The sequence below is a fragment of the Salvelinus namaycush genome, chromosome 17 (genome assembly GCF_016432855.1).
Source record: "Salvelinus namaycush isolate Seneca chromosome 17, SaNama_1.0, whole genome shotgun sequence".
NCBI classification, from domain to species: Eukaryota; Metazoa; Chordata; class Actinopteri; order Salmoniformes; family Salmonidae; genus Salvelinus; species Salvelinus namaycush.
In genome coordinates, this window is record NC_052323.1 from 29221333 (window position 1) to 29235134 (window position 13802).

At 43.6% G+C, this 13802-nt stretch overlaps 1 protein-coding gene across 1 annotated transcript in view; it reads left to right on the plus strand.

The window, feature by feature from the left end:
• Nucleotides 1-13802, plus strand: part of LOC120062508 (annexin A6-like) — a 49242-nt gene that overhangs the window by 17123 nt on the left and 18317 nt on the right. Inside the window, exons 7-15 of the mRNA XM_039012530.1 lie at nt 1059-1138; nt 1504-1560; nt 1697-1790; nt 2244-2339; nt 2539-2597; nt 2834-2956; nt 6280-6338; nt 11592-11670; nt 13667-13748. Of these exons, the coding sequence (XP_038868458.1) occupies nt 1059-1138; nt 1504-1560; nt 1697-1790; nt 2244-2339; nt 2539-2597; nt 2834-2956; nt 6280-6338; nt 11592-11670; nt 13667-13748 (729 nt within the window). The remainder of the gene's footprint in view (nt 1-1058; nt 1139-1503; nt 1561-1696; nt 1791-2243; nt 2340-2538; nt 2598-2833; nt 2957-6279; nt 6339-11591; nt 11671-13666; nt 13749-13802) is intronic.

Below are 13802 nucleotides of genomic sequence, written 5' to 3' on the forward strand. Positions count from 1 at the left end.
AGTTTGGTGGAGGAGGAATAATGGTCTGGGGTTGTTTTTCATGGTTTGGGCCCCTTAGTTCCAGTGAAGGGAAATCGTTACAACATAGAATGACATTCTAGATGTTTCTGTGCTTCTAACTTTGTGGCAACAGTTTGGGGAAGGCCCTTTCCTGTTTCAGCATGACAATGCCCCCGTTCACAAAGCGAGGTCCATACAGAAATGGTTTTCCGAGATCGGTGTGGAAGAACTTGACTGGCCTGCACAGAGCCCTGACCTCAACCCCATCGAATACCTTTGGGATGAATTGGAACGCCGACTGCGAGCCAGGCCTAATCGCCCAACATCAGTGCCCGACCTCACTAATGCTCTTCAATCAATCAAATGTATTTATAAAGCCCTTCATCAGCTTATGTCACAAAGTGCTGTACAGAAACCCAGCCTAAAACCCCAAACAGCAAGCAATTCAGGTGTAGAAGCACGGTGGCTAGGAAAAACTCCCTAGAAAGGCCAGAACCTAGAAAGAAACCTAGAGAGGAACCAGGCTATGAGGGGTGGCCAGTCCTCTTCTGGCTGTGCCGGTTGGAGATTATAACAGAACATGGCCAAGATGTTCTAATGTTCATAGATGACCAGCAGGGTCAAATAATAATAATCACAGTGGTTGTAGAGTGTGCAACAGGTCAGCACCTCAGGAGTAAATGTCAGTTGGCTTTTCATAGCCGATCATTCAGAGTATCTCTACCGCTCTTGCTGTCTCGAGAGAGTTGAAAACAGCAGGTCTGGGACAGGTAGGTCAGGGGTTCCAACAGGTCAGGGGTTCCATAGCCGCATGGCTGAATGGAAGCAAGTCCCTGCAGCAATGTTCCAACATCTAATGGAAAGCCTTCCCAGAAGAGTGGCGGCTGTTATAGCAGCAAATGGGGGACCAACACCATATTAATGCCCATGATTTTGGAATGAGATGTTTGACGAGCAGGTTTCAACATACTTCTGGTCATGTGGTGTATGACAAACACAGCATGTTCCAGTGAAATCCTGGTTGTGTTATTAACTGTCTGTGTTCTTACTGTCTTCAGCTTACGGCTCAGACATCGAAGAGGACGTTACAGGAGAGACCTCAGGGCACTTTAAGAAGATGCTGGTTGTTTTACTCCAGGTAAGTTGTTTTACAAGGTCACAGCCATGGAAACAGGAAATGTAATTGATCTAAATGTGATTTGACTATTTGAAAGGCTGTCAATAGCTTGTTTTCTAGTTTTCGTTTTTTTCGCAAGTAGTTCTAGTCTGGGTACCAATCTGTTACCTAACTTGTTGTTGTCCTAACCAAGGCATTTGTATAGCTGTTTAGTCAGACTTCGTGTGTGTGTGTGTGTGTGTGTGTGTGTGTGTGTGTGTGTGTGTGTGTGTGTGTGTGTGTGTGTGTGTGTGTGTGTGTGTGTGTGTGTGTGTGTGTGTGTGTGTGTGTGTGTGTGTGTGTGTGTGTGTGTGTGTGTGTGTGTGTGTGTGTGTGTGTGTTTCCAGGGAACCAGAGATGAACCAGGAGTAGTGCATGCTGACCTAGTGGAGGAGGACGCTCAGGTGAGTGTTTAAAGCAGTAGAACACGTTCACCATAACAGAAACACCAAACATTTGTTACCCTTTCTAACCCTATCAACCTCACCCTGTTCTTCCTGTCTCTAACTATCCCTTTTCAACACTTTTCAACACTTTCAGGTGCTGTTTGCAGCCGGGGAGGAGCAATGGGGCACAGAGGAGTCCATATTCATTATGTTGCTGGGAAACCGCAGTTTCGACCACCTCCAGATGGGTGAGTATAACACCGGGGTACATAATGGGGCACAGAGGAGTCCATATTCATTATGTTGCTGGGAAACCGCAGTTTCGACCACCTCCAGATGGGTGAGTATAACACTGGGGTACATAAACATGAAGCTGAGAGCGACAACAGTATCATGACATCAGCCTGACCAGAACACTGGCTAGGTCCCAAATGGCACCCTACTCCCTACATAGTGCTCTGTCTATAACCCATAGATGTTAACAGTAGTGCACTATGGAACGAATAGGGTTCCATTTGGAACGCATTCATTATGACGTCAGTGTGACATTTACTAGTGTGAATCGGTCATTTCTTCTCACACCCACAACACACAGGGTTGTATCAGGCTGTTGAGTTATGTGTCTGTGGTCTGGTCTCAGTAGTTCACTGACTAGGATACCATGCCAGGGAATGACTCCGTTCTCTGTCTTCTTCCTGCAGTGTTTGATAAGTACCAGGAGATAGCAGAGACGTCCATAGAGGACAGTATCAAGAATGAGCTGTCTGGGGACTTTGAGAGACTCATGTTGTCTGTCGGTACGTGTTGACTCTTTCTGAGAGCAAACATGAAAATCCTTTCGCCTGGTTAAAAATCAGACGGAATCAACTTGAAATCAAATTGAACACCACCGTTGAGTACACTCACTGTCGTTTAGTCTGGTCTAATCATACCTAGTCAAGTCATCCACGAACTCTTATTTCAACATGTCTGTCTTGTGCTCACTGTCTCCTACAGTCCAGTGCATCAGGAGTGTACCTATGTACTTCGCCAAGCGTCTCTACAAGTCTATGAAGGTAAAATCAACTGCTTATTCTTATTAAAGTCTTTCAGTCTCAGCTGCACTCATATCAACCTCAATCTGACCAACAAGCTCTCAATTCAATTCAAGGGGCTTTATTGGCATGGGAAACATACAGTATGTTTACATTGGCAAAGCAAGTGAAATGGATAAACAAAAGTTAAATAAACAATAAAAAGTGAACAGTAAATATCTCTCTCTCTCTCTCTCGCCATCCCTCCTTCACTCCAGGGTCTTGGTACGCAAGACAACACTCTGATCAGGATCATGATCTGTCGTTCTGAGATAGACATGCTGGATATCCGGGAGTGCTTTCGTATGTGCTATGAGAAGTCCCTGTACAATATGATCAAGGTGATACAACTTAACTTATCTTAAACCCGTATATGCTTTGATCCTACAGATTGTAACCTCTAGACGTTACAATGCCTCTTATTTGAAGTTCTGTCATAGTTCTTCGTCACCTTGTCTAGTGACTGAGATAAGAGTAACATTATGACTCTATACTGTCTATCTCCCTGTCTATCTAACTAGCTATCTCCCTGTCTATCTGTATATATCTCTGTCTATCTGGCTGTCTAACTAGCTATATGTCTATCTGTATATTTCCCTGTCTGTCTAACTAGCTATCTGTCTATCTAACTAGCTATCTCCCTGTCTATCTGTATATACCTCTGTCTATCTGGCTGTCTAACTAGCTATATGTCTATCTGTATATTTCCCTGTCTGTCTAACTAGCTATCTGTCTATCTAACTAGCTATCTCCCTGTCTATCTGTATATACCTCTGTCTATCTGGCTGTCTAACTAGCTATATGTCTATCTAACTAGCTATCTAACTAACTATCTGTAAATCTCCCTGTCTATCTAACTAGCTATATGTCTATCTAACTAAATATCTGTATATCTAACGAGCTATCTAACTAACTATCTGTACATCTCCCTGTCTATCTAACTAGCTATATGTCTATCTAACTAGCTATATGTCTGTCTAACTAGCTATATGTCTATCTAACTAGCTATCTAACTAAATATCTGTATATCTCCATGTCTGTCTAACTAGCTATATGTCTATCCAACTAAATATATGTATATCTAACTAGCTATATCCCTGTTTATCTGTATGTCTCTCTGTCTATCTAACTAGCTACTGTATCTCTCTATATGTCTATCCAACAAGCTATATCTCTATCTGTATATTTCCCTGTCTGTCTAACTAGCTATCTGTATGTCTAACTAGATATCTGTCTATCTGTACATCTCCATGTCTATCTAACTAGCTATCTGTATATCTAACTAGCTATCTGTCTATCTGTACATCTCCATGTCTATCTAACTAGCTATCTGTATATCTAAATAGCTATCTGTATATCTGTATATCTAACTAGCTGTCTATCTGTATATTTCCCTGTCTGTCTAAATAGCTATCTGTATATCTAAATAGCTATCTGTCTATCTCCCTGTCTATCTGTATATCTAACTAGCTGTCTGTCTATCTGTATATCTAACTAGCTGTCTATCTGTACATCTCCATGTCTATCTAACTAGCTATATGTCTATCTAACTAACTATCTCCCTGTCTATCTGTATAAATCTCTGTCTATCTAGCATCTGTAGATCTAACTGTCTGTATGTATATCTAACTAGCTATCTGTACATCTCCCTGTCTGTCTATCTAACTAGCTATATGTCTATCTAACTAAATATCTGTATATCTAACTAGCTATCTAACTAACTATCTGTAAATCTCCCTGTCTATCTAACTAGCTATCTGTATATCTCCATGTCTATCTAACTAGCTATCTCCCTGTCTATCTGTATGTCTCTCCGTCTATCTGTCTATCTAACAAGCTATCTGTCTGTCCAACTAGCTATCTGTCTAACTAGCTATATCTCTATCTGTATATCTCCCTGTCTATCTAACTAGCTATATGTCAATCTAACTAGCTATCTGTACATCTCATTGTCTGTCTAACTAGCTATATGTATATCTAACTAGCTATCTGTCTAACTATCTGTATATCTCCCTGTCTATCTAACTAACTATATCTCTATCTCCCTGTCTATTGTATATATCTCTGTATATATGTCTGTCTAACTAGCTTTCTGTATATCTAACTAGCTGTATGTATATTTAACTAGCTATCTGTCTAACTAAACTGAGTTTAAATGTATTTGGCTAAGGTGTATGTAAACTTCTGACTTCAACTGTATCTCCCTGTCTATATTTATGTCTCTCTGTCTATCTAACTAGCTATATGTATATCTGTATATCTCCCTGTCTATTTGTATATCTCCCTGTCTGTCTAACTAGCTATCTGTCTATCTAACTAGCTATATGTATATCTGTATATCTCCCTGTCTATTTGTATATCTCCCTGTCTATCCAACTAGCTATCTGTCTGTCCAACTAGCTATTTGTATATCTAACTAGTTATCTCTCTATCTGTATATCTCCCTGTCTATTTGTATATCTGTCTGTCTGTCTAACTAGCTATGTGTATATCTAACTAGCTATCTCTCTATCTGTCTATCTATCTATCTGTCTATATCTCCCTGTCTACGGTATATCTAACTAGATGTATGTATATTTAGCTATCTGTCTATCTAACTTGCTATCTGTCTATCTAACTTGCTATCTGTCTATCTAACTAGCTATCTGTCTATCTAACTATCTACATGTCTATCTAACTAGCTCTTTCCCTGTCTATCTGTATACCTCTGTCTGTCTAATTATCTATATGTCTATCTGTATATCCCTCAGTCTGTCTGTCTATCTAACTAGCCATCTAACTAGCCATCTAACTAGCCATCTGTCTAACTAGCCATCTGTCTAACTAGCCATCTGTCTAACTAGCCATCTGTCTAACTAGCCATCTGTCTAACTAGCCATCTGTCTAACTAGCCATATGTCTGTCTAACTAGCCATATGTCTGTCTAACTAGCCATATGTCTGTCTAACTAGCCACATGTCTGTCTAACTAGCCACATGTCTGTCTAACTAGCCACATGTCTGTCTAACTAGCCATATGTCTGTCTAACGATATATCTGTCTATCTAACTAGCTATCTGTCTAACTAGCTATCTGTTGAACTAGCTATATGCCTATCTGTATAGCTCCCTGTCTGTCTAACTAGCCATATGTCTGTCTAACGATATATCTGTCTATCTAACGATATATCTGTCTATCTAACTAGCTATCTGTCTAACTAGCTATCTGTCGAACTAGCTATATGCCTATCTGTATAGCTCCCTGTCTGTCTAACTAGCTATCTGTTTGTCTAACTAGTTATCTGTCTGTCTAACTAGCTATCTGTCTATCTAACTAGCTATCTGTCTATCTAACTAGCTATATGTTTGTCTCACTAGTTATCTGTCTATCTGTATATCTCCATATATATCTAACTTGCTATCTGTATAGCTGTATATCTCCCTGTCTATCCAAATAGCTATGCGTCTATCTATCTAGCTGTCTGTCTATCTGTATATGTCCCTGTCTATCTAACTAGCTTTCTGTCTATCTGTATATGTCCATTTCTATTTAACTAGCTGTCTGTCTATCTAACTAGCTGTCTGTCTATATGTCCCTGTCCAGCTAACTAACTATCTGTATATCTCCCTGACTGTATATATTTTAACATGGTGTCTTAATGTTCTGTCTGGTCTTCTACCCATCAGGAAGACACATCAGGAGATTACAAGAGGACTCTGCTCGCCCTATGTGGTGGAGATGATGAGTAAGTTAGTTACTGCTGATTGATGGAGCTTATCATTACTGGGGTTTTTTAGTAGTTCATTTTCACCGCTTGGGGGTGACATTGCACCATCTCAATTTATCCACAGTTGGCAGATTCGACAATGCCTTTTTCTGAGAAAACATTAAGCCAAGGAGCTGAAACCCAAAGCTTCCCTAAAAAGTGAGAGAATTTCGAATTAAATGTGGTCATAGTTCAGGAATGAGTCAGAGGAGAAATACTGTTCTTATATAACTCTCAACGGGCAAGCCTGAAGGGTCAGAACAGGGTCTGCTTATAGTGTAAGGGGTGGGGGAGTGCTAAGCTGACATAAGGAATTGTGCTCATGCTATTGATATTGTGGTCATACTAAGATGGTCATACTGTGAATAATTTTGCTATTTGATTTTGAATTGTATGACCCCTTTATGTATCAATATTAAAAATAAAAAAAAGAGGTATTTGATAAAATAACAATTTTGGCCTTTACTACTAAAGCCGATAGAAACGCATTGAATAATACATTCATAAATGTCAAAAAAGGACAGTCAGAAAATAAATCATAAAAGCAAGGTTCTGAATTGTCTCTGTTATATCTAGGCGATACAGTGCATTCGGAAAGTATTCAGACCCCTTCCCTTTTTCAAAATGTTGTTACGTTACAGCCTTATTCTAAAATAGATTCAATTATATTTTTTCCTCATCAATCTACACACAATACCCCATAATGACATCACAATACCCCATAATGACATCACAATACCCCATAATGACATCAAAATACCCCATAATGACAAAGTGAAAACGGGATTTTAGAAATACCTTATTTACATAAGTATTCAGACCCTTTGCTATGAGACTCAAAATGGAGCTCAGGTGCATCCTGTTTCCATTGATCATCCTTGAGATGTTTCTACAACTTGATTGGAGTCCACATGTGGTAAATTCAATTGATTGGACATTATTTGGAAAGGCACACACCTGTCTATAAAAGGTCCCACAGTTGACAGTGCATGTCAGAGCAAAAACCAAGCCACGAGGTCGAAGGAATTGTCCGTAGAGCTCCGAGATAGGATTGTGTCGAGGCACAGATCTGGGGAAGGATATCAAAACATTTCTGCAGTATTGAAGGTCCCCAAGAACACAGTGGCCTCCATCATTCTTAAATGGAAGAAGTTTGGAACCACCAAGACTCTTCCTAGAGCTGGCCGCCCGGCCAAACTGAGCAATCGGGGGAGAAGGGCCTTGGAGGTGACCAAGAACCCGATGTCTCCCGACACTTGTGGGGGTCGTAGAGCAAAACGGAAAACGCCATCGTGAGAGGCTCATCTTTCCATATAGTGGTCATAATAGTTTGTAGTTCACACCATTTGGACACTACAGACGTTTAACGCGACAAGACCAATTTTCGGGACGTCTCATATTCTGACAACACTGCTGTAGCTCTGCCACCTTCCACCGCAGATGCGGAAGTGCGACATCGGCGGATGCGGTGGATTGAGACGCATCCAATGATATCTCTAGTTTAAACTGAAGGATTTTGATGGGGATTTTTTGGTTATTTAACTTAGATTGACATACCCGTGCATTAATCAACTCCAAGGGGTTAAAACAGCCATAAACCCCGTTGTGACAGGGGAAATGGAAGCTTGTTGTGTGCAACAGGGAGGGGCAATGCAAGCTTCACACATTTTTTAATATTTTTTTGCTAAAATATTTATATTCGGGTAACGATGACGTGGACGTGGATTTTAAGGCAGCCCCCAGCACCTCTCTGAGTCAGAGGAAAATGCGGAAGACACATTTGGTTTGAATGCATTCACTTGTGCAACTGAATACTGAATTCCCCATTTCCTTCCTATTTATGGGTAACAGGGTGACGTGTAATGCTTGACCCACTCAGGTTTTTCACCACAAAACACCAGGAAATATCCAGAAAGAGTACAACCCAGCTCACATGCTTTTACACTATGAATTGATTATTCAATGTTTCTTTAGAAAACAAAATTCTAAAGCAATAGTTAATTAAACTAGTTAATAAAACTAGTTAACAAAACTAGTTAATAAAACTAGTTAATTAAACTAGTTAATTAAACGAGTTAATTAAACGAGTTAATAAAACTTGTTAATTAAACTTGTTAATTAAACTAGTTGATAAAACAAGTTAATTAAACTAGTTAATTAAACTAGTTAATAAAACTAGAGTTTAGTTCACGTAACAGGGTTGACCTTAAAATGAGGGACAGATATATATATATTAATCACTGATCAAATTAAATAAATAATTATCCTAAGAAAGGATTTGTAACTGTAGCAAGCCTTTTTTCATATAAATAAATCAGATTTATTGAATTCTCCATGTGGTCTATACTAAAGGGCACTTCATTTAATATAACAGGCTTTTGAAAAAATGCAATATTGGTGCACAATTTCTACTTAAAATATCAAAGGGACGCAAAAAGGTGCTCTTTTCATAGAACGACACAGCTACTTTAGGGAAGTATTATTAGGAGAGAAAACAGAGATGTCAAGAGAACATGATGTCGTGTGGAACATGTCAGATCTCAGAATAGCATATCTTATCTTGGAAATGAACCCAGTGTGTATTAGATAGTCAGTTCTCTGTGGTTTTGTTGTAGGGGGGGTCAGGGTTAGATCTGTGGTTTTGTTGTTGGGGGGTCAGGGTTAGATCTGTGGTTTTGTTGTTGGGGAGTCAGGGTTAGATCTGTGGTTTTGTTGTTGGGGAGTCAGGGTTAGATCTGTGGTTTTGTTGTTGGGGGAGTCAGGGTTAGCTCTGTGGTTTTGTTGTTGGGGGAGTCAGGGTTAGCTCTGTGGTTTTGTTGTTGGGGAGTCAGGGTTAGCTCTGTGGTTTTGTTGTTGGGGAGTCAGGGTTAGCTCTGTGGTTTTGTTGTTGGGGGGGTCAGGGTTAGCTCTGTGGTTTTGTTGTTGGGGGAGTCAGGGTTAGCTCTGTGGTTTTGTTGTTGGGGAGTCAGGGTTAGCTCTGTGGGGTTTTGTTGTTGGGGGGGTCAGGGTTAGCTCTGTGGTTTTGTTGTTGGGGGGGGTCAGGGTTAGCTCTGTGGTTTTGTTGTTGGGGGGGGTCAGGGTTAGCTCTGTGGTTTTGTTGTTGGGGGAGTCAGGGTTAGCTCTGTGGTTTTGTTGTGGGGGGGGGGGGGGGTCAGGGTTAGCTCTGTGGGGTTGTTGGGGGGGGGCAGGGTTAGCTCTGTGGTTTTGTTGTTGTGGGGGGTCAGGGTTAGCTCTGTGGTTTTGTTGTTGTGGGGGGTCAGGGTTAGCTCTGTGGGGTTGTTGTGGGGGGGTCAGCGTTAGCTATGTGGTTTTGTTGTGGGGTGTCAGGGTTAGCTATGTGGTTTTGTTGTTGGGGGGGTCAGGGTTAGCTATGTGGTTTTGTTGTGGGGGGGGTCAGGGTTAGCTCTGTGGTTTTGTTGTGGGGGGGGGTCAGGGTTAGCTCTGTGGTTTTGTTGTGGGGGGGTCAGGGTTAGCTCTGTGGTTTTGTTGTGGAGGGGGTCAGAGTTAGCTCTGTGGTGTTGTTGTGGAGGGGTCAGAGTTAGCTCTGTGGTGTTGTTGTGGGGGGGGTCAGAGTTAGCTCTGTGGTGTTGTTGTGGGGGGGGTCAGAGTTAGCTCTGTGGTTTTGTTGTGGAGGGGTCAGAGTTAGCTCTGTGGTGTTGTTGTGGGGGGGTCAGAGTTAGCTCTGTGGTGTTGTTGTGGGGGGGGTCAGAGTTAGCTCTGTGGTGTTGTTGTGGGGGGGGTCAGAGTTAGCTCTGTGGTTTTGTTGTGGAGGGGTCAGAGTTAGCTCTGTGTTGTTGTTGTGGGGGGGGTCAGAGTTAGCTCTGTGGTTTTGTTGTGGAGGGGGTCAGAGTTAGCTCTGTGGTTTTGTTGTGGAGGGGTCAGAGTTAGCTCTGTGGTGTTGTTGTGGGGGGGGTCAGAGTTAGCTCTGTGGTTTTGTTGTGGAGGGGTCAGAGTTAGCTCTGTGGTGTTGTTGTGGGGGGGGGTCAGAGTTAGCTCTGTGGTTTTGTTGTGGGGGGGTCAGAGTTAGCTCTGTGGTGTTGTTGTGGAGGGGTCAGAGTTAGCTCTGTGGGGTTGTTGTGGGGGGGGTCAGAGTTAGCTCTGTGGGGTTGTTGTGGGGGGGGTCAGAGTTAGCTCTGTGGTTTTGTTGTGGAGGGGTCAGAGTTAGCTCTGTGGTTTTGTTGTGGAGGGGGGTCAGAGTTAGCTCTGTGGTTTTGTTGTGGAGGGGTCAGAGTTAGCTCTGTGGTGTTGTTGTGGGGGGGGTCAGAGTTAGCTCTGTGGTTTTGTTGTGGGGGGGGTCAGAGTTAGCTCTGTGGTTTTGTTGTGGAGGGGTCAGAGTTAGCTCTGTGGTGTTGTTGTGGAGGGGTCAGGGTTAGCTCTGTGGTGTTGTTGTGGGGGGGGTCAGAGTTAGCTCTGTGGTGTTGTTGTGGAGGGGTCAGAGTTAGCTCTGTGGGGTTGTTGTGGAGGGGTCAGAGTTAGCTCTGTGGTGTTGTTGTGGAGGGGTCAGAGTTAGCTCTGTGGGGTTGTTGTGGAGGGGTCAGAGTTAGCTCTGTGGGGTTGTTGTGGAGGGGTCAGAGTTAGCTCTGTGGTGTTGTTGTGGGGGGGGTCAGAGTTAGCTCTGTGGTGTTGTTGGGGGGGGGGTCAGAGTTAGCTCTGTGGTGTTGTTGTGGAGGGGTCAGGGTTAGCTCTGTGGTGTTGTTGTGGGGGGGGTCAGAGTTAGCTCTGTGGTGTTGTTGTGGAGGGGTCAGGGTTAGCTCTGTGGTGTTGTTGTGGGGGGGGTCAGAGTTAGCTCTGTGGGGTTGTTGTGGAGGGGTCAGAGTTAGCTCTGTGGTGTTGTTGTGGAGGGGTCAGAGTTAGCTCTGTGGTGTTGTTGTGGGGGGGGTCAGAGTTAGCTCTGTGGGGTTGTTGTGGAGGGGTCAGGGTTAGCTCTGTGGTGTTGTTGTGGGGGGGGTCAGAGTTAGCTCTGTGGGGTTGTTGTGGAGGGGTCAGAGTTAGCTCTGTGGGGTTGTTGTGGAGGGGTCAGAGTTAGCTCTGTGGTGTTGTTGTTGGGGGGGGGGGGGGGGGGGGGGGTGTTGAGTTGACTCATGATTAGATTTGATTAGATACATTTTATTATTAAAGTGTCTTGCATCTTCAGGATGCCCAGCCCAGATTGGCTTATAAGCCACTGTCTGTTTTTGTGATTCATTCTGTTCCATACTCCTTGACTCATTAGTCTATAATTGGTCATTGCAGCCTTGCAGGAGAGTTCTTCCCAGAGGCTGCTCAGCTAGCCTACAAGATGTGGGAAACAAGCGCCATGACAAAAGTCCAGGTTTGGCCTGTGCCCTCTGCCCACACATCCCAAATGGCACCCTATTCCCCCATTCAATATGTGTCCCAAATGGCCCTATTTAGTGCACTAGTGGACTCTGGTCTAAAGTAGCGCACTGTATAGGGTCACATTTGGGACACAGCATTTCAGAGTTGCTCATAGTATAGATTGCATGTTTGTTCTGGCTCTGCCATGCATCTCAATACCTTTACAACGATCTCTTCCCTTGCTGTGACCCCTCAACCCGTGTTGATAACTCTACCATCTCTTCCCTTGCTGTGACCCCTCAACTCGTATTGATAACTCTACCATCTATTCCCTTGCTGTGACCCCTCAACTCGTATTGATAACTCTACGATCTCTTCCCTTGCTGTGACCCCTGAACCCGTGTTGATAACTCTACCATCTATTCCCTTGCTGTGACCCCTCAACTCGTATTGATAACTCTACCATCTCTTCCCTTGCTGTGACCCCTCAACCCGTATTGATAACTCTACCATCTATTCCCTTGCTGTGACCCCTCAACTCGTATTGATAACTCTACCATCTCTTCCCTTGCTGTGACCCCTCAACTCGTATTGATAACTCTACCATCTCTTCCCTTGCTGTGACCCCTCAACCCGTGTTGATAACTCTACCATCTCTTCCCTTGCTGTGACCCCTCAACTCGTATTGATAACTCTACCATCTCTTCCCTTGCTGTGACCCCTCAACCCGTATTGATAACTCTACCATCTATTCCCTTGCTGTGACCCCTCAACCCGTATTGATAACTCTACCATCTCTTCCCTTGCTGTGACCCCTCAACCCGTATTGATAACTCTACCATCTCTTCCCTTGCTGTGACCCCTCAACCCGTATTGATAACTCTACCATCTCTTCCCTTGCTGTGACCCCTCAACCCGTATTGATAACTCTACCATCTCTTCCCTTGCTGTGACCCCTCAACTCGTATTGATAACTCTACCATCTCTTCCCTTGCTGTGACCCCTCAACCCGTATTGATAACTCTACCATCTATTCCCTTGCTGTGACCCCTCAACTCGTATTGATAACTCTACCATCTCTTCCCTTGCTGTGACCCCTCAACCCGTATTGATAACTCTACCATCTCTTCCCTTGCTGTGACCCCTCAACCCGTATTGATAACTCTACCATCTCTTCCCTTGCTGTGACCCCTCAACCCGTATTGATAACTCTACCATCTATTCCCTTGCTGTGACCCCTCAACTCGTATTGATAACTCTACCATCTCTTCCCTTGCTGTGACCCCTCAACTCGTATTGATAACTCTACCATCTATTCCCTTGCTGTGACCCCTCAACTCGTATTGATAACTCTACCATCTATTCCCTTGCTGTGACCCCTCAACTCGTATTGATAACTCTACCATCTCTTCCCTTGCTGTGACCCCTCAACTCGTATTGATAACTCTACCATCTCTTCCCTTGCTGTGACCCCTCAACTCGTATTGATAACTCTACCATCTCTTCCCTTGCTGTGACCCCTCAACCCGTATTGATAACTCTACCATCTCTTCCCTTGCTGTGACCCCTCAACTCGTATTGATAACTCTACCATCTCTTCCCTTGCTGTGGCCCCTGAACCCGTGTTGATAACTCTACCATCTCTTCCCTTGCTGTGACCCCTCAACTCGTATTGATAACTCTACCATCTCTTCCCTTGCTGTGGCCCCTGAACCCGTGTTGATAACTCTACCATCTCTTCCCTTGCTGTGACCCCTGAACCCGTGTTGATAACTCTACCATCTATTCCCTTGCTGTGGCCCCTCAACCCGTGTTGACCTGTGCATGTTTGCTTCTCTGAGTGTGTTGACATTTCAGAAGGAGGATTATGCAATAACGGCTTTGCCTTTACTGTAGATGTGTGTGTGTGTGTGTGTGTGTGTGTGTGTGTGTGTGTGTGTGTGTGTGTGTGTGTGTGTGTTTACTATATCTGATTTGTCCCCTGCCCCCTCTCATCCTCTCTTCTTCAGCTCAGACCAACCATCCATCCTGCCAGTGATTTTGACCCAGCTGATGATGCTCAGAACCTGAGGAAAGCCATGAAAGGCTTTGGTACATTGCCTCCCATGGAAAACACATCGCCTTCACTCTAACCGTGTTAATGAC